Source organism: Cryptomeria japonica, chromosome 3 (assembly GCF_030272615.1).
Source record: "Cryptomeria japonica chromosome 3, Sugi_1.0, whole genome shotgun sequence".
NCBI lineage: Eukaryota > Viridiplantae > Streptophyta > Pinopsida > Cupressales > Cupressaceae > Cryptomeria > Cryptomeria japonica.
In genome coordinates, this window is record NC_081407.1 from 546,782,305 (window position 1) to 546,803,664 (window position 21,360).

The 21,360-nt window shown below is 34.4% G+C and overlaps 1 protein-coding gene across 1 annotated transcript; it reads left to right on the forward strand.

The window, feature by feature from the left end:
• The first annotated feature begins 19,847 nt into the window (after window positions 1-19,847).
• Window positions 19,848-21,087, forward strand: LOC131075098 (protein C2-DOMAIN ABA-RELATED 11). The gene is made up of 3 exons (XM_058011922.2): window positions 19,848-20,308; window positions 20,438-20,536; window positions 20,709-21,087. The coding sequence occupies exons 1-3, from the start codon at window positions 20,207-20,209 to the stop codon at window positions 20,958-20,960; spliced, it is 453 nt and encodes a 150-aa protein (XP_057867905.2). The 5' UTR covers window positions 19,848-20,206; the 3' UTR covers window positions 20,961-21,087.
• The last annotated feature ends 273 nt before the right edge of the window (window positions 21,088-21,360 follow it).

The following is a 21,360-nucleotide window of genomic DNA, read 5'->3' on the forward strand; positions in this document are numbered from 1 at the left end:
TTTTTCTTATGTTTTAATTATGTGGTTGTCAAGTATAAATTTCAAGTTTGCAAGTTTGAAGTTTGTTTCCAAGTGTCGTTTCAAGTCTAGTTTGTCCAAAAGTTTCCTATTTCATAGGTGTGAAGTCATGATTATGTCTGATTTGGAAGTTTTCTAAAAAAGAATGATATTGAACAAAAGCACAACTAGATTGTACAAAAGTGTAGAAAAATAGTGCAAAAGCATCATTCAAGGTTACACATGCGTAAAAGAATTGGACAAAGGAGCAATTCTAGGTTACATATGTGCTCCTTCCCTTGAGACATTGAGTTAAAAATGCAATTAACAGCCCTCTTAGATGTGCCATCAAACGTTAAAATTAAATTATCCATTGGAGAAGTAATTCACTTGACCCTATTCTCACTTTTGGACCACTAGTGTCTTATTCACCAAGCTCAAGAGATTCAATCCATTGCTGAGAATATCATCTTAATGGCAGTTATAGACAAGAGTTATGGCCTTGAAAAATGGGGGTGCCAAATAAATAATTTTCCAACAAACATTTTCAGTTTTTCATTAGGTTTGTCCTTATTTGAATGCTCATTTCAACTTCCAAGGACAATAGTTAGTACTAGGTGTGATGATTCTTTGGTTCCACCAAGATCCCTAATAAACTACTTTTAGTAAGTTTTCCTTTTTTTGAAAGCTATATAGTGGTTGAATTCGAATCACGTAACAAGAATAGAAGGCATTCATCTCTACTACAAAGTTTACCCATTTTGTAAACACACTCGATTAAAATAAAGATCATTTTGTTCGGCTATATTGTAATTATCAATTTTGTGTTTTATTTTGTTCAATTTTTACTTTTGGTACAATAAATTTCTCAGCTAGTGTATTGTTTCCCAAATTACTAGCCTAATTTAGATAAGTGCTATCACAACCTAGTTGCTCTTTCATGTACCATCAAATGCAGACAGATATTGGATATTTGAATTAAAGAGGAGATTCAATGATATTGAAGAACTAGCTACTAACTCCTCGAATTCCTTCAAGTTGTTGATTTAGGTGGCTTCAGGAAAACAAAGATCAAGGATGATGAACCGATTTGTGTTGATGCTCCAAAGTAACCAAAATAAGTAGTGAGCCCCATTGGAAAGGTCATTTGGCAATTGGACTCCCTTCAGAGCCTAGGTAAGTTGTGACATCCCTATGTTTGACAGGAAAATTGATGTATATGTTGTTGATGATTATATTTCTAAATTGGAGATGTATTTCTTTGTAATTTCTTAGAATAGAGAAAATTAGTAGAGCCCTACTTAAATTAGAATTCCAGTTCAACAATGTTGGATTGCTGGCTTGCTAGCCAAGGAAGAGTTGAAGGAACTCCACTTGATTTAGTGATGGAGGTGAATTTCAGTTTGGGTGAATTATCAGACCTGAAGAAGAATGAAAAGTTACAAAAGATACGTGCTCAAACACCAATAATAACTACAAAATAGAAGCAGATGGAGCATATGCTCTCAAGGTACAAAGGCGTGTTGATTTTGTTGATGGGTGCACCTTTTCATTTTTAGGTAAAGCTTTCAATTGATAATGTCCTTGACACACCACTACTAAATTGGCCACCATATAAATGACCATTTTTGGACAATGATGATTTCTAACATAGTGTGTAGGCACCTAAAATATGACGGAGATCTATGCTATTGTTTAGGTCTGCATACAATGAAAGGTCTACATATTGGAAGGAGACAATCATCCATACTTATCACAAGCTTCTGCAGCTCATGTAGACTGAAGGTGAGTTGCAAAATGGCCATCAAAGGTTCTCCATGTACCTACAATGGTGAGCCATTTCTAACATAGTTTCACTTGAGACTTTTTCTATTTACCATAGCAAGATTTTTTATAACATAGTGGGTAAGTACCTAAAATATAACAAAGAGATATATGCTATCATTTAGGTTTGCATGCAATGGAAGGATTACATTTTGGGTAAGGAGATAGTCATGCATACTTATTACAAGCCTCTGCAATTCATGTAGACTTGAGGTGAGTTTTAAAATTACCATCATCAAAGGTGCTCCACGTACCTACAACATTTTTTTTCAATTGAACATTTGACACAAGAACGGGAGTATTGATAAGGTTGTTGATTGCTTGACTTATCTTTCATCTACAACTTTGATAATGTAATGCCCCGCCAGGAAACCCCGAAGGGATTAAGCCAAAACACAAGAATAGAGTGCAAATTATTTTATTTTTTAAATTTAAACACAACATTAAGATACAATGAGATATCAAAATTCAGATTACATAGCGGAAGACATCAACTAACACCTAAAGAGTTTCCCAACGTGATTACTTAATTACACATTTAACTTAACTCACGCAAATAAATCCAATTAAGCTTACTAACTTAATGATAAGATAATACTTAAACAAGGATAATTTCTTTCAGAAGATGAAAATATAAATCACAAGATAAGGTTCATCCATTATGATTTATCTATACCCTTCATTCATATTTTTTTTATTAAAATTTAAGTCATGCATCTAATTTAACAACACACTTGAATTTTATCATAAACTAATGAGATCTTTCCATCCATACTTAATTTCCTTAACAATAACTAAATATGTTCCATTATTCTAATCTACGTTCTTTCATGATCCAATTACTACATTTAATAGATGACTGCATACATGCATTTAAGATTAATTTCTTCTTATCCACTTTATACATTCTAACATAATGCCATCCATACATGTTAAAACTGAAAAAGGAAACATAAGAACATAAGCATCACATAACACCAAATTGATCTTGGAGTTCACCCCTAGAGGGCTACATCTTTGGGTCTTCTCAACTGCAAGACCCCTCTAATAATTAAATAATAGTGAATAATACATAAGGTCACATCATTTACAATCCTACCATCAAGGCGAACATAACCAATATACAAACAACCACATCGGTCAATAAATACATAAATGATCCCTGAATAGGAAAGGATCCAACTGAACATAATCAAGCAAATACCAAGGTCCACTGGAGCATCCACAAAACTTAGTCATCGCAACCCAAGGTCTAGCATGAAATCAAGTTATCACAAGGGCAAAAGCAACAGGATGACTCCACAAAAGTGCTCCTATCAAGACAACACAATAACACACTAGCGAACGTAGGGGGCAAGTGTCATCACACAACCCGGTATGGCTACCATGGCAGGTCTTCATAGGTTTCGGCCCCATACACTGGGTTACCCTGGCAACCTAATCCGAACCTCCGGCCCAGAACCTCCAGCCCATCCAAGCCTCATGTGGACCCATACATCCTTTCGTGAAGACAAGGATGATGGTTTGCCATTTCAAGCCTTCTCACAGTATGTCGAGTCTGTGTTAGCACTCATCCCATGTGTGAGGCACAATTATCTTACTTAGTGATTAATTACTAACTCTCTAATCTACTATTAGGTTATCACTTTTTAGACACACTTTCGATGGGTTACCCAACAACCACTTTGGGCGCAGCCCCCAATCGAAAGCCGCTTTTCCATACGACACTAGACTATACTCAAACGAACTCAAAAACCAAGGAATACACATGGTCAATCAAACGGAGTTCAAAAAGGAGAAATCAACCATTTGGTCAAACACGACTTCATAAGAGGTGAACTGATTGACGGTACTCTAACTAGAGACCTGACCAACTATGGTCAACCACAAATCATCATACGACACCCACATAAAGGATACGACCAAATACAACACCACCACAAATCAACAGTCAAACTCGAGACCGAGGACAGAAACAAGTACCCCAAATCAATCCATACAATAGGGTCCAATCAAACAAAGAAAGGCTTGCCACTACTTAAGCAAAAGCGAATACAGAAATTAGAACTTGCAAAGGCAATAATCGGTAGATACAATCCTTTTCCAAATTGATTTAAACATTAAATATCGATCAAGTTTTCTAAATGATCTAAGTTTAATTGCAGTTATCCACCTCATCTAGGTACAGGTTGTTCTTGGTTTTCTAACTCACTTAGGTTCATGCATCAAAACATAACATAAATACATCATTACGAGTTTTTAAACCAAGTTCACATGAATATAATTAAATAAACATTAACCAAATAAATATGCTATTTAAACTCCAAATAAAACATCATGATCATACTGGTTCGAAAATAATGTCTCCAAGTTCATCTCTCCGGAGACAAGTTACACTTTTCCAATTAAGAAAATATACATTTAAAGGAACCAAGAATGGTCAAACATTTCCCAAAACCACAAATTACTTCCTTACGCACAAGAAGAAAATACCAAAATCAACTATTAATAAATATATATATATATATATATATATATATATATATATATATATATATATGTATATATATTAATCCACAATTAATAAAATATAACAATATTAACAAATCAAGTATTTAAATAGAAAAATATTCATTAATAATAAAATAAAATTTGAATATTAATTAATGTATATTTTCCATTATATAAATAATTAATAACAAATTAATCATAATTTATTACTTAATGAACAAATTAATCATTATTTAAAAACTTTATTAAAATTATATTTATTATAATATTAAATTATTATATTTTTTTATTGAAAAAATATATATATATAAATAGGGGGGGGTGGCGGCCGGGGGGGGGATACCCACGTGGGTCCCCCTTGGTAGCTCACGCTACCTATGGTAGTGTTGCTACCAAAAGGTAGCAGTTCGCTACCATTGGTAGCGCTGCTACCTTTTGGTAGCAGTCTGCTACCTTTGGTAGCGAGCTACCTCCGCGTGGTGGGGGTTATACCCCGCCACGTGGGTAATTATTGATTTTATTTTTTTTTATTTTTTTTATTTTTTAAAATTATTTGTTGTTAAACAACAGCAAACTGTCAAAAACACAATCTTAGCAAAGACTTAAAAATAATTTTTATTATTATTTTTTTTTCTCTTTTCAGAAAACTATGAGTTTTATAATATTTGCAATTTCAAATACCCAGATCCCAAAAAGGGAAAATTTCTCTAAAACCAGCACCATAATGGCAAAATAAGATTGATTAACATCCATATATCCAAACACAGGCAGATTTCTCTGATTAAAGATTGAATTTGAAAGCATTAATTAAGAATATTAACAAATTTTCATTGTAAACAGCCAACCCAAATTTTCTTGATTTTAAAACAACCTGAGCAACCAAAATCTAAACTTTAGATGGAAACAAAACAAGAAGGGTTTAGATTGGAAATAAAATTACAAGTGTTTCACAAATAGATTTCTTCAAAATCCAAAACAATTTCTTTAAAACAAGAAGCCAATGAAATAAACCAAAGGCCTACCTGGCTCAGCAATCCTGGCAAGATTGCAGAAGAGCCCAATTCTCCAACTCGATAAATTCCTTCTCCTCCCAAAACCCCCAAATTTTTCCATCCAAAAATTTTTTCTAAAAAAAAACAATCCCCCATATTTTTCCAAAAACCTAGGTTAAATGGGAAAGGTTTGACCAAAATTTTATTTTTGGAATTAAAATTTTTATTTAAAATAAATCACAAAAATCATTCTTTTAAACTATATCAATATAAATTAACTTTCTTTTTAATTTAAAATTGATTTTCTCAAATAACTGAAATTAACCTTTCTATTTCCAAAATGCCAACAATATTAAATTAATTCTATTGAAATTAAATTTAAATCTTTCTTTTCTAACAGCATAAACATAATAAATTTAACATTAAAATCAACCATTTAATTGAACTTGCTACCAACCTGAATTGAGAAATTCAATTAACGATTAATCACATAAAAAGGGAGCCTATTTAATTTAGTCCCCAAAATACTAATGCGAAAACACACATTAAATCAAATTAGAGATTAAGGATTAATTACTCGATTTAACCACACACAAAACATGCAACCCAAGAAAGTCAAATGAACAGATGACCCGCAAACCCAACCAAAGGGAATACCAACGACGATTGACGATGCTCACTTGAGCACGACTATGGTCAAATGAGGGTCTTACGACCACCTAATCCAACTCTAAGGATCAAAGAGGTAAACTCAAACCTGCAAATTCTAGGTGGAGATGAACCTCGCACCCATGCGGTACTGTACCTGAAATCTCCTGCAACCAAGAGTCATACATGCATACATATATAAACTTAATGAAAGCGTTAGCCCTAGATAATAACATGAAATAGGAGAATTAATAACTTGCATACAAATTGGTGTGAAAACCACATTAACAGGTTTGCACTAAAATCAAAACATTTGACTATAATCATTATATTATGATAAACTAACCAAGGTCAAACCGAGATTAGAAATTTATTAGGGCAGAGGTACTACAGATAACAACACTTGGTTCTTAAAAGCATGAAACATTAGAATGACCTTAACTTAACATTAGAGATCTTGAATTCTTTGACATATACTAAAAATTCACAGTTAGGTGGTAGGTTCTTGATTTTCACATAGAAAATGAGCTCCTATGCTACATGAGACACATTTGTATTCCCACTAAGGAACCACCAAAGATGATTTGGGACTTTCACTATAGTTGGGTGAAAAGATAGTGCTACTTCTAATTTTACAAAATTATTCCTATTGTCTCCAATAGGGTCATAGAAGTGTAGTTTCAAGTGACATATGCAAAACAAGAAATTGTAGATAAAGAGCAAAACAAATGACTAGGGCTAACCTCCTCCTCTTAGTTGTCTTGTTATAATTTTTTTTGTTTTGAGCTATTGTCTTGTTTGGACTTTGGGATGTGACTCTTTCCACTTACCTTTCTCTTTGTGAATATGCATAACACTATTTTGGAAATGATAATATAGATCCTCATCCATTAAAAAATAGTTATAATGATAAAATTTATAATGGTAAAATTCATAGACCTTGTGTAGGGTTCTCCAAGCCTAGAGTAAGGAGTTTGAAGCCTAGATACATTGATTTGGCCTTGTGGCCATCAATGAGTGTTGACCCAATAGGAGATGTCTTGAGACTGAAAATTTTGGAAGTGTGGCATTGTTGAGAGCCAACACATAGGTGTGAGCCCTGTCTTCACAAATTTTGATCAGTTGCCATGATACTTGACCCTATCCTCATGGTGTTGGCTCAATTCATATTAGTTTTCCCAAGCCTAGAAGCCAAGTAATGTATCCAAGGATGTCTAGAAGAATGGAGTGTATGATCATTGACTTTGTATGTTGAAACCATTATACATGCCCCTCCATTGAGGGTATTGAGGAAGATTGGGAATAGTGTGTTTCGGTGAAGAAACATGATGTGAGAAGTTTGATGCAGAGGCAAGGGTAGAACTCAGTATTTCATATTAGGATAGCAACCACATTTATTAGGCAAGTCAAATAAGGTCTCTCCAATGTTTAGGATACACAAGGGTAGCATTAGTCATGTAAGTATGCATGAGCATGGAAATGGATAGTTACTTTCCTTTTAGACTAACTTGGGTCTATGACTCTCAATGGTGTTCATCCCAAAAGTATATGTAATATCATTCACTTTCACCCAAGGTGTGACTGAGAATTTTGTCTTACTTGTCACTGATTTGGACAGTATTGAGAGGATCCTATAAGGATGACTATCACCATACTCTCGATGACTTCACAACATTGATAATGAATTCACATTAGACACTTGTGGATTACCCCAATTAGACATTAGTCAACTTAAGATATGATACAAGGATTGCATACCACAAAGCCATTAGCATATCACCTACTCTAAATCACCACAAAGTCATTAGCATATCACCTACTCTAAATCACCACAAAGTCATTAGATATGTTTTGAGATGAAAAAGAAGATTTAAATGGTTTTGGTTCAATTTGAATTATTTCTATGTTCAAGTAATTTAATTTGGTATATTATACTGAAACGTGATTTCATAACTAACATTTCAACTTCTATATAACTAGTTCTATAGCCTGATTTGTTTGCCTATGAAGAAAGACCATGTCAGACAAAATCAGCGAACAACAAAATAAGGAGGCAATTGCTAGATTGTGGTCTAACTTGAAAAGAAAAGGTGATGGAAAATGTTATTGTCCCTGCAAAATTTGTAAGCGGTTAAAGACTAGAAGACTTCTAATCAAAACATCTAAGAAACATTGTAGGTTGCATGGTCACATTGAAGGGGGACGTGATTATCATCCATTGGTAAGTTTTTCATTATATCGTTTTAACAATTTATATACATAAGAAATCACTTGATGATGAGATCATGATCATGGTTTATTTATATATATCATTTTTATATAGGTCAAGCACCCCATAGAACATGATATGGATCAACACAACCCGGAGAATATGGTTTTCAAAGTGGAGGAACATGGAGGTGTGAATATCGAAGATGAAGATAATGATCCCATGGAAGATGACGATCATGAGCCACAAAACACAATTGAAGATGATGGTACAAATACAATGATCCATGACACATTTAGTATTGGCGCAGTTGATCATAATGATGAAGATGATCTTGATGTTGTTCATGATTTACCTCTACTTGAGAAGGCATATGAGGCCCTTTACGAAGGCTCCCAGACAACTCTTCTCTCTGTTGTATTGTTGTTGGTGAACTTAAAGGTTATGAATGGTTTATCCAACATAAAAATCTCACGCATGTACCATTAATATTCTTTATATTAACAAATTATATTTTTTTGTTGTAGGGGGGGAATGATGAAGAAAACGATGCTCCACTTATTCTTTTCATAGCTTCAAAGAAAAAACAAAAAAACAAATGATTGTAATCTACCTTAATATATTATAATGACTGATTTTTATGTGTTAATGAATGTAATTATGTGCTAATGAATGGTTATGAATGATATGTGCTAATTAATATTTATGAATATTGTGTGTTAATTAATGTTAATCAATGTTATGTGTTAATGAACGTTATGTGATATTAATGAATGAATGTTAGATGTTAACGGGGAATTTAGAGTGATGTTGGGAGGGGGGGGGGGGGCGGGCAAATGAGCTTCCACCTTCACGTGGTTGGCTCTATTAAGTAGATAATATTAAACTATTCTCAAAACCAAGCGAAGCTCAATAAGATAACACACTTTTCAATATTTCATTATGTTGCACAGTTAATCTTATTGAATAATGTATATTGAATCTTAATTGCAGGGTCCAACCAAGCCAACACGAACAACAACACCACAAGTTGCTGGGTATAATGAACTCCCATATTGTCTTGTATGTATACTAACAGTATGAGTTTCTTCTAGTGTTGATATCCATGGCGGGACTGCAAAAGTAATGAATATGCCTCATCCTTGTAAGTTTCTTTATTAGTTGACATTTTCTTTAGCATTTTTAAATTTTCCTTATCATTTTAAGTCTAACCACTTTTATATGGAATTTATTGTTCTAGTTTTTTACTATCTGCTAGACATTATTGATACAAGGACATGCATTGCATCCATTTTTTCAATTAGGTATTATAAAGGGTAGGTTGTATTTGTAAATGTCTCTTTGAGTTCATCCAAATTTTATAACGGTTACCTCACATCTCATTATTTCTTCATATCTTTATGTTCTATGAGGAGAACACCTATGTTTTTCTTTGACAATCCTCTAAGATAGTTTATGATTGCTAATAATTGTATATTTTGATTATTTTATATTGTCTCAGGCCCATGATAATAGTGATCTTTTTGCCCTTATCAGTTTATTTGTTATAAGGCTATGGATTGTCCATGAAGTATTGTTGTAGCAGTATTTCATTATTCATTGTGTTGGACTTTGAACTATTTATAAATTCCATGGTTGCAAACTGTCCTTAGATTGTTAATCCTATGTTAAAGTTGCTCCTTTGAAGGCATTTGGATTGAAATTATAATCATGATCACTGTTCTACTATAATAAAACATTGTGACAAACTCTTTGATGGCTATCAATACATTATGCATTCTTGTTATATCATATGATTGTGAAGGATACCTCCATGATGGTGACTTTTGATCAGTTATAATGCTATAAATTCCAATGTCCTCATTAATATCAAGATTCCTTTCTAAGACTGTATTTATCATTGTATTTACTTTGATGCCACTATCTTGATGAATGGAAGACTGTGCTTTGCATCTTAAGTCATTGTTTCTCTCTTGGTTGTTTTCCAGTGAATGGATTGTGACCTTTTTTGTATTGTCATTGTTCTCTGATAAAGTTATAACAATCGTAAAGACTGTAATCTCTCTAGACAGTGATCATGATAATGGTGTTTGCACCTAATCCTCTATACATTACTAATCTCCTGGTTTTGGGACCCTTAGCCACTATAACTGCTGCTTTTATGCTTTTGATGTACCTGACTTTGGGACTGTCCTTTAACTATTAGGTGTTGGACTTTGTTTTCACCGTTGATTGTCAAATGACCTAGACAACATTGTGCTTGTGATATTGCCATGACTGGGCTCTAACCCTGTCTTTTAAAAAAAATGCCTTCATGGTTGTATTCTACCTCCAATCTATGGCTTTTGTGCTACTCTACAATCTAAATGACCTTCTTTTTAGTGTTTTCTCACTCTCCAAGGCACTTATTGTGACTCATAACATTGTATTTTTCTTGTGACTTCTAATGCTTTTGACAAATATACACTGTGAGATGATCTTCCTTTTTGTTTGAGCTTATACTATCCTTTGTGCCATTGATTGTTATGAATTCTCCTCATGCGTGATCTTTTCATTGGCACTATGCTGATACTGGTACATTCATTGTTCCATGCTCTTAATCCAGTATGACTTCCCTATAGCATCATTGGGACTATTATAGCTATTTATCTCCTATAATAATGTACCAATAGAATACATGGATATAAATTTCTTATCCTACTATAACTGTACATTGGACAGTGTTCTTTGACTCCATGGTTGCTCTGTGTGGGGATTATTATGACTATATGTTGCTATTACTTAGTGATTGATATGGACTATTATTTAGGCATTCTCCTTATCACTTTTGTATGATTTGCATGGTTGCTATCTTATATTTTTCAACCAATTTTAGATTTTCCCTCGATGATCATGTATTTTCTCTCATGGAGGCTCTTACAGGACTGCAATTTAATAACTGTTACCTCACATCTCGTTATTGTTGCAACAGGGATTATGGCCAACATAGGCTACGATTGCAACCTCTCAGTACCATAGAATCTCTTTGTTCTTAAAATTGTAGTAGACTATTAGGTACATTCCCTCTTTTGCATTCCAAATTGTAGCAGTCAATGCACATGACCAAATTTCCTTTGACATCTAGAGCATAGTATTAACTTTTAAGTAATAGGGGGAGAAACCAAGTATTCAAATTGGTACCAAGTGATATAATATTACTATTGCTTCTATCTTTCTTTTTTGCTTCATGGTTTAAACTATTCATTTGTTCTTTTTTGCTCCGTGTTTTGAACTATTCATTTAACAACTTATTGTCTTTTTCTTTAGTTCTATATACTTTTTTTATGCATCTTGGATTTGCAAGTGCATCATAACTCACATCCTCTAACAGATTTTGCTACTACTTGCATCCTTTAAAGTGCATGCAACTTTTCAAATGAATCACTATTTTTCTACCACCAAAATGAATTTCCACATTGGAGTTATGTGCCTCCAAAAGTAGAAACCATGCCTTGGACACATTCAATTTTGCTCGCCTGTATAGTACTAATTTCTTGCTATTTCTATTCCCCATAATTTGAGTCTTTCTCGAACTATTTTTTATATGCTTTCTCATCACCTAGACTAATGCATAAAGTTCTATCATAATCTAGATAGTCCCTCATTCTTGAAAAGAAAACCTTTGAATAGTAGCATACATTTTACCATCTTATAACAAGATGGCTCCCATCACATTCTCAGTAGCATTTGTGTAAGCTTCAATGAGAAACAAAGAATTAGGTAAGGTCAACATTGGAGCATTGTGATGCAGAGCATCCACCAATCTCAATTAATTAGGGAGATCTTTCTCCCAACTCACCTATTCAATAGGGAACAAACCCCAAGCCCTCACTAGGCTACTAGCCCCTCAAGTTGTTTCAACACCCCCAAAGATTCACTCCTAGTCCCTAGTCCCATACAATCATTGACATACATCACATAGGGAATTCTCACCTTTCCCAAATCTATCTTGAGGTCTTCCAATGCTTGAATCACACCAACTCACAAAATATTACTCCCTCAAGCCCTTCTCCAATTAGGACTCCTAATGGCTTTTGGACACAGCTCCTAATGCCAAGTAGGAACACATCAACACAAGGGTACTCAAAGAAATCCCCTACATTTTGGCTTTGGTTTCATCTAATTTGGTTTTGTTTTGAAAATGATATTCCAATTTTTGTAAAGCACTATCAAAACCCTTCCTAGGGTTAACAATGACCATAAATAATGTAATGCATCATTTGTAGCCATAGGAAAACCACCAAAACTGGTGGAAACTTGTAAAATATCATGCCTTTTCATATTTTGGTGTTTGTAGGGGCTCATGAGTAATTTTGGCACGTGCTAGTTGAATGCAAGGGACTGATTTTTGAGTCACAGTCTGAAACGCAGTGATTTCATGGAGTTTGAAGTGGTGTGAATGCATCAATGGTTCACGGGGAGTCTAGTGAAGGGAAAGATGAATGTGTGAGGGATCCATTGACAAGGGCAAGGGTCACCAAGTTGAAGAACCAATAACTAAGAAAACCTTTGGCTGTCCTAAGTTAACAGTGACTGTGACTGTCTTAGGAAAACCAATGAGACAACAATTTCTTGTTTGCCAAATAGGGTGTGATAAGAGGTTCAGTGGTTGGAGTTTTGGGAAGGTTAGTATGTGGACCCTATAAAGTCCTAGAATCCTTTTGGAGGAACTGAGGAGAGGGGAGGAAGGCCATGTCATGATTTTCCCAAGCCTACATGACTGGCCTAAAAGGACAGCGGTGTAATAGTAATACTTCCTTTGTACTTTGGTTGGTTGGTGGAGTAGAGACCCCTTTTTTGTATGTTGAGAATCCTTCTTGGGATGCCTATGAAGTATATGTGTTGGGGTTATTCATTGTATTCTTTGAATAGGGATTGGAAGTCCTAATTGAGCATGGACTAGGGTGAGTGACTAGTGGAAGATCTTATGGTGTTGGAGTGTTAGAGGACATGGGGTTTGGATTCATACATGTTGGAGAGGTCTATGTGAGAATATTCCAATGAGTGAAAGAGGGCTAATAAGCATGAGTGTGGCTTTGGATGTATTGTACTTTGTGAGTATTATCACTACCTCTTATCTTCATCTCAAATAACAAAAGGAATACAATGAAAAACACAATAAAGGAGTTATTATAAATAGGGTACATTCAGCCTAGATTTAGCCCTTTTTCTTCTTTGGTGGTCTTGGTAAGAAAGAAGCACGACACAATGAGAGTGTGCATTAAATACAAAATACTAAATAGGTATCTACAATAATAAATTGGTACCTAATCCCTAGGATTGATAAGCTAATAAACAAATTCCATGGAGTAATCTTTTCCTTAAAAATAGTCCTTGAATTGGGTCACCATCAAACCCATATCTGAGAGGAGGATATATATAAGACAACTTTAGATGCAACTATATGCACTATGAATATTTATCATTTTATTTTTCTTGAAAAATGTGCCTACAAAATTCTACTCTTGTATGGATTGTAAAATATTTGAGGAAATTTGTCCACATTTTCTTTGATGACATTCTCATTTATAGCGAGACATTGGAAGCGCACCTAACGTACATATATGAAGTGTTGGGGTTTTTTGATTCCTAGATTGTTTTTGACAAGAGTCTAAATATAGAGTTGTTATGGCATAAATTACATATTTAGAGCACATCATCAATGTAAAGGGAGTGCAAGTATACTGGGAAAAGATCAAGGTGGTTGTGGGTTGTGGGTTTGCCTCTACCCCTTGGCCTATAGAGTTACTACAAAATATTTTATAAAGGTTTATCATAGCTAACCACTCCCTTAACCAACCTAACAAAGGAAGAAGCCTTCGAGTGGATGAAAGTGAAACAATTTAGAATTTTGACAAGCTAAAGTTGGTAATGAGGTCATGTCCTCTATTAGCTATTACTAAATTTTTTCTTCCATTTATTTTGGATTTTAATTATTTTGGAGAGGGAATCAAAGTCACACTCATGAAAAAGCACCACATTGCCTTTCAAACTTATAAATCCAAGTAGGCAAAAAGGAGATTCTCAATCTATGATAAAGATATTTTGGCCCTCATGCAAATATTGTCAAATTTCAAGATCAAGATGGACCATGAAATATTGAAATATTTCCTCAACCAAAAATATTTGAATGAGAAACAACAAAAAATGGTAAACTAAATTTCAAGCATTTGATTTTTATCTCAAGTATGTGAAGGGAAAAATAAATAGTGTTGTTAATTCTTTATCTATGAGAGAAACCTTGAACTTAATGTCCGACATCTCTGCAAATTGGAAGACTAATGTGACACATAATACACAAAGAATACATTAAATATTGGCGTTCTAGAAGTGAAATAACAAATTAAATGTACTTAATATCCAGTGACCTCGTGCTCTAAAGGACAAGATTATAGGAATCTAAGATTAAGAAAATATTTCTAAGGGTAATCCATTACTTTCCTTTTGTGAGCCACTAGTAGTATTTTAAAACTGATAAGAAAATCAAAGATAGGTGCACTTGGAAGGGACTCCAAGGTGACATCCTCTAATAGGTCAAGGATTTTTTTATTTGCAAATGAAACAAAATAAAGTAGTCATTTCCAATAAGATTGTTTCATACCTTGCCAACTATTAAGAAAGGGTGAGTGCCTCGAGGAATTCATTGTAGGACCCTCAAGGTCCAAGTCAAGGATTGTATATACATGGTTGTGGAAAAACCCATTTATTATGTACACCTCTTTATCATTTCTTTGAATTAAAAGGAACCATAGGTTGCTAAAGTGTTCTTCAGGGAAGTGTTTATGCTTCATGGACCATCTAAGAGAATTATGAGTGACATACATACTCAATCCTTGAGAATATAGAAAAGGCTCTTTTGTTTGGTGGGAACCAAATTCATGCCCAACACTAACAATTATCTTCAAATGAATGAACAAATTAAGATAGTAAATAAATGGGTGGAATGCAATAAAAAACTATGCAATGGACTAGCAAAATGCATGGATAAAATGGCTCCCCTTGGGGAAGTACCACTATAATACAACTCATCCTATTGTCATTGAGTTGAACCCCTTCATGATATTATATGGGTATAAAGATTAAAAATTTTGTTGACCCTGTTTATTTTGATCATAGGTTCCAAGGAGAAAATGACTTGATCCTACAAGGCTAATACATTTCAAAGTCACTCAAAAATAATCTCCGACAACCATAAAATCAACAAAAATATGTGTGTTGATTGCCATCATATGGATGAAACATTTGAAATAGGAGAGTTGGTATTTTTTTCATTGTAGCCTTGCAAGCAGTCATTCGTAAAGGCAATCAAATATGAAAAACTCGGTCCTCACTTTTAGAGGCCATATAAGGTCCAAAAGTAGGTAGTTGAGGTAGCGTATGAGTTATAATTACTAGATGAAAATAAAATGCATAATGTGTTTTATATATTCTAATTGAAGAGGGCACTGGGAAAGCATATTGAACCTTCCTCGAAGATACCTCCTCATCTTGGTCTCTAAGCCAGTCATAGAGACCAAAAAAAATGAAATTCAAGAGAAAAACCATAACCAAGTACTTGATTAGATGGAATAATATTCTTACTAAGGATGCAACATGGGAAGGCCCACACTTTCTTGAATATCCAAGCTTTGAATTGCTCGAGGGAAAGATAAATTGGTTAGGTTAGACTTGTCATGTCCCCTTTTCATGTAACTCATGTCATGGATGGAAATGCACATTTATTGACTTTGAAACTTTCCTTGATATCACTTTTCATGTAGATCCTCCCCCTTTATCTTCCAAGTGTTGGTCTAAGTCCCCTAAAGGTCAAAGTATGAAAGCATAGTAAATCTCATGAGTTTGTCTAGGAAATTAGAGTGACAAAGTTAACCTTCCCAAAATGACTCCCTTCTCAATTTTACTTCTCTCTCTATCCCCATCAAGGTATTTAACCTTCCCCTACCACATCTCCCAACCATTACTTTCTTTTCACTCATCTCTTCATTGGTACTTTAGAGTTGTGCATGCCATCATCGATCTCTTTTGCCAACCCCTACCTTCAAACCGCATTCCTGTCATTTTTTATTACCCCTCTCAACCTACCACCGTTGGCATTATGAATATCATTAATGGATAAAAAATCAATGTGGCTTCATGTGGGATTCCAAATGGAATTGAAATTCATCCTAGCATACTTGAACTACTTGGGTCCATCTAGTAGGACATGCTAAAAGGGAACCAACAAGCACCATTATAATTGGCATGCGTATTATTTTTTATTTTTTTTAAATAAATCACTGTCGGAATTATGACATCCTCCCAAATTTGCACCGATGACCAAACCGACAGACAAACAGCATCCTTGTCGGCTCATAGTTCCTGGCAAGCGTCAGAATTCCGATGCTAATCGACGAAATATCCGACGATAATGATGTATGTCCAATGACATTCTATTGTCGGACGCTCGTCGTAATCCTCATCGATACAAGTTCTTGGTAGGCGTCAGAATTCTGACATCCATCCGACAAAGATGCTCTATGCCCGACAACATTCTCTTGCTGGATGAGCGGTCATGGCTGCCGTTAGAAGAGTTCAAGATGTCATCGGAATTCCGACGTTAGCTGGCAAAAACAAGCAAAGAAAACAACTATAGTTATATATATATTTTAAAATGGATGAAAACCCTAGACTAGAGCACCTAGCACCCCTATCCTACTATTTTGAGCCAGCCAAATACTCGGAAGATATATTTACATGCACTCTTGATTACATTTTCAATTATCTTCCAAAGTTTCAAAGACCTCTAAACTAGGACACTTAACACCCCTATCCTACATAAGAAACACTAGATTCTAGCACCCAAGTTCTTCTCTATATCTCCTTTCCAATATCCCTATTTAGTTTGATAATATCTCTATTTACACCAATATTAATCAACCCCATTTTACACATTTTTATCTTAATCAACTCATCTAATCTCAATTCTAACCATAGAGAATGTGTTTTGACTATATATATAGTACAATAAAGTCTTTGACTTTGTGAATATGTACTCCATTTGAATACATTAATGAGCATTGTTTTGTACCAAAAAAGATTATAATTATTATGGATGCATCATTACAATCAAAACCATGATATAATGTAAGTGTTAATACATGCACCTCCAATTGGTTGCATGCTATGCATGCAAAGAATTATACATAAGGAAAAATAATAACATCATGTATATAACATTGATCATGTCAAGTACTAGGTAAAATATAAGTATGTAATGACATACAAGTGAAAGGATAATGTGCCCCAAGGTTGTCTCCAACAAGAATACAATATGTAGGATGAAATCAAGGTGACTATCAATATGTAAGATAATGAAGAATGTATCATCTAATAATATGATAATCTAGGCAAATGGTATGCTTGAATGGTATAGTAACTTGAAGTGTTGATGCAATCAAGGTCGAAGGGTCCATAATGAACAATGTGACCTTGCAACCTTAACTTGTTGGAACACATCCATAGCAAGAAATAGAAACAACATACAAAGAAATATGCACACCATAGAGCCACAAGACACAAGATTTATCCTAGGAATCCCTCAAATGGAAAAACCCAACCTTAAAAGATTCATCCTCAATATATTAGATCTCAAATATTATTACATCTACCATTAGGGCTTCTAACATGTTAGGTTGCAACCCAGGATTACAGTAATCTCACACACAACCATCAAAGCACGACATCACCTTCGAAAACATATCTAGCTCCTCTGGAACTTGATGTTACCCTTGGCTCTATTAAACACTTCTCTACCCTCCTACTCTAGATCTCCTCTACCTTTTTTTATGCCTTTCAACAATACAAGTCTTTCTTATATACCATCTGCATCCCCTAGATTAATCCTCGTCAGTTATCCCTAAAACTAGACCTTATGTAATGTGTAGTTGGCCACCCCTCGGTCCTAAATCATCTCTTAACATAAAGTAACACCATGTGATTTTCAAGACAAGCTCTACTAGTCCCAATTCACCTCCACGCACTTCCTCTTGTTGGTGCGTGTGTCCATTCTCTAGCACATTATTCCAAAACAACAACCAATCAACCAATTTTCATTGTAACTAATTTGTCACTTCAAGCTTCCCACTCATAGTGGCTCCACTTTGAAAACTCTATAATATGGCATAACAAGTATCGACACATCCCCCTTCCAAATCAAGATCTCAACTAGCAGGTGCAATAGATGGTGACACTTTTATAAACGACTCTCTTAATCTGATAAACTAACACTATCTCCATTCTATCACCTTTGAATGTCTTTCCTGTAACTCTCCTCTCTAGTAACTTGATCCTAACATTCCTCCTTACAACCTCTACTTACCATCTAAACCCCAAGGCTACGACTTCCAACAATGATAAGGATCTCAAATCTTCTGGATGCTCCTACATTAAGTGTTGTTTATACCAACTTATAAAAAAATATGAAGATAGTTTATAAGGAATGTGAAGATAATTTACAAATATAGTGTCCATCATAATCGTGTAAATCATATATTGTTATGGTAATGAATGTGCCATTATATGTTTTATTAAAGAAGAGTGTCAATGTATCATGTAATCATCAATAATGTCAATTATTATGAGCGATATCAAGTCATGTCAAATGAAGTTGATTAGGATAAAAATATGCAAAATGATAAATACACACAAGCTATATACATACATATATTTGATAAGTGTATGGAAATGGGGGCCCAAAAGGTGGTCAATAATCTCAATCTTGACATCACTCATCCCTAAAATCAATCTAAGTTCTTAAATATCTGACTCCCTATCTTGGTTCATGTATTTAAAATAGTGTGAAACTAATCTGGATTAGTGTCAAGCCTATAGATATGTACCACAGATTTTCAAGTCCAAATCATTGTATCCTTTTCCATTTGATCATTATGGGCCAACTAGAATGTGAGTTATTTGAATTGCATGGTATGATTTTGTATTTAAAGACTAACCCTAATAGAAATTAATCTTCTAGTCTATATCAAGCACCTCAGATTGAGATAGGAATTTATTGATCACTCTATGAAATTGATTACAAATAGAAAAAAAATAAAAAATCGATGATGACTTTTCGTCATCTAGTGAATCACATTGTATGCTTGTTTGATGTTCTCAAGCTCGATTACTATCATTGAATCAATTTATACAAGCATTGATAGAGGAGAACTTGACCCTTATGATTTAGTAGATTCTCCAAAGATATTTGTAAACACTTTATATTCTTATTAGATTACATGTGTCCATGATTATAACCTCAAGCTTTAAGTCTGAATGTACACAACAAATTCAAACTAAAACACACAAAGATCACCTCTACACCCCTAACTATAAACCTAGAAAATGTACCTTTAAATTTTACAGTAATAACCTATTAAAAAATAACAAAATAAATTTTAACATCTAAACAAACAGCTTTATTAATTTTATAACTAAATGAAAGTTAGGAACATTACTTTCAATGTTAAACATTTTATTACCCTAATATAACCATTTATATGAGAATAAAATGAAGTGAAAGCGGTCTATTCTCTTCCACGAGATTTGAACCTTTCAGAAAAAACGTTTTCAATATTCATTTCCTTTTTCAGCTTCCCCACCGCCCCAATATTCCCTTCCATCTTTTTCCATTTTCTTCCCTGCTTTACAGATTATTCTAGACAGATCATCCTCCAGTGATACGTCATGCCCAAATTCCTCTGGCGCAACAGATGAACAAATTCTCCATTTTTCCTGCAACCCTACCGTTTATTCAACTTTTTTGATGACTTTATATTATTCCATCTCCTTTCGCTTCTGTTTCTACCCTCATCCACATCTTTTTGACCTGTTCATTATTCTTATTCAGCTCCTGCAGATCTTTATTCAGATTTAAGCTATTGCTCCATGGCATCACAAGTCTTTATAAGGAGGCACTCAGACAAAGGAAATTCATCAGCCAAGGTAAACAGAAATGTCCCCTGTTCTCAAAGTGCGCGTGGTGAAGGGAGAAGAATTAGTAGTCAGAGATTTCAGGAGCAGTGATCCTTATGTTATCCTCACCCTTGGCAAACATGTCCGTAATCTCTCTCCACTCTTTAATCTTTTTTACATTGATGTTGAATATAAAATGTAATAGGGTTTCTTCCCTCCCTCCATTCCCCTGTTTCAGGATTTAGGAAATTTAACCCGGTTTTTCTCACAGGTGCACAGAACCCGGGTGATGAAGGATAACCTCAATCCAGTTTGGAATGAAGAATTTACATTTCCTGTGGAAAATAAGAATGATTGTTTGCTCTCAGTGGTACGATCTCCTTATTTAAATTGATTTTCTGTGAATTGTTTGACGAATTGACATATACAAAAGATTTGAATATATAGAATAATTTAGCTATGAAACTAGTCATTTAGAGTAGTTTGTTTCCAAATCAAAATATGAAACGATTCTGAGAAGTGATGTTAATCATGATTTGCAGGAAGTGTGGGATAATGATGCTTTTGGACTGGATGACAAGATGGGAAATGCTACAATGGATCTGAAACCGCTTTTAGAGGAGAACATAAAAGATAAGAAGGTGGTGTCTCCCTGCAAGGAGAACTGCCTGTATAGAGATAGTAGCATCAAGCGTGTGCAAGGACCACCTGGCACAAAGGTGCAGGAAGCTTGCCTGAAGCTTCGTAATGCTGAATCTGGCATCTTGACCTTGAAATTCGAATTGCCTGCATAGACTTTGTTTTTCTCTCATATTCTTTTCTACAATGTTTGAAATTCGAATTGCCTCATTTTCCTGCTCTATTGTATGCATTCTTATTATCTATAAATGCCTGCAATACGCTTTGCATTTGCTTGCTTCAGGCCTGTCTGAATAGTTGAAACATGGCTACCATGCTTGTCTAAATAGTATAATCTATGGATGCTTTTCACAAAAGCCAGTTTACAAATTGGAGATATATTTTTCTTCAGAGTCACAAAGAAAATAGTCCTTATTTAGTGGAATCCTCTCTACTATCAAATCTTCAAAGTGGAATCTTTTTTTCATTCAGTGGAATCCTCTCTACCATCAAAATCTTTTCATATAAATAATTACGTCATATTTAATTCAGAATATAGTCCTTATTCAAAGAAAT

What these genes read in the sequence shown, in the direction of transcription:
- LOC131075098 (XM_058011922.2), top strand. Translation starts at nt 20,207, where the DNA reads ATGTCCCCTGTTCTCAAAGTGCGCGTGGTGAAGGGAGAAGAATTAGTA. An exon ending in TCCTCACCCTTGGCAAACAT is followed by an intron (nt 20,309 to 20,437) that starts GTCCGTAATCTC and finishes TTTTTCTCACAG; the next exon opens with GTGCACAGAACCCGGGTGAT. An exon ending in ATGATTGTTTGCTCTCAGTG is followed by an intron (nt 20,537 to 20,708) that starts GTACGATCTCCT and finishes CATGATTTGCAG; the next exon opens with GAAGTGTGGGATAATGATGC.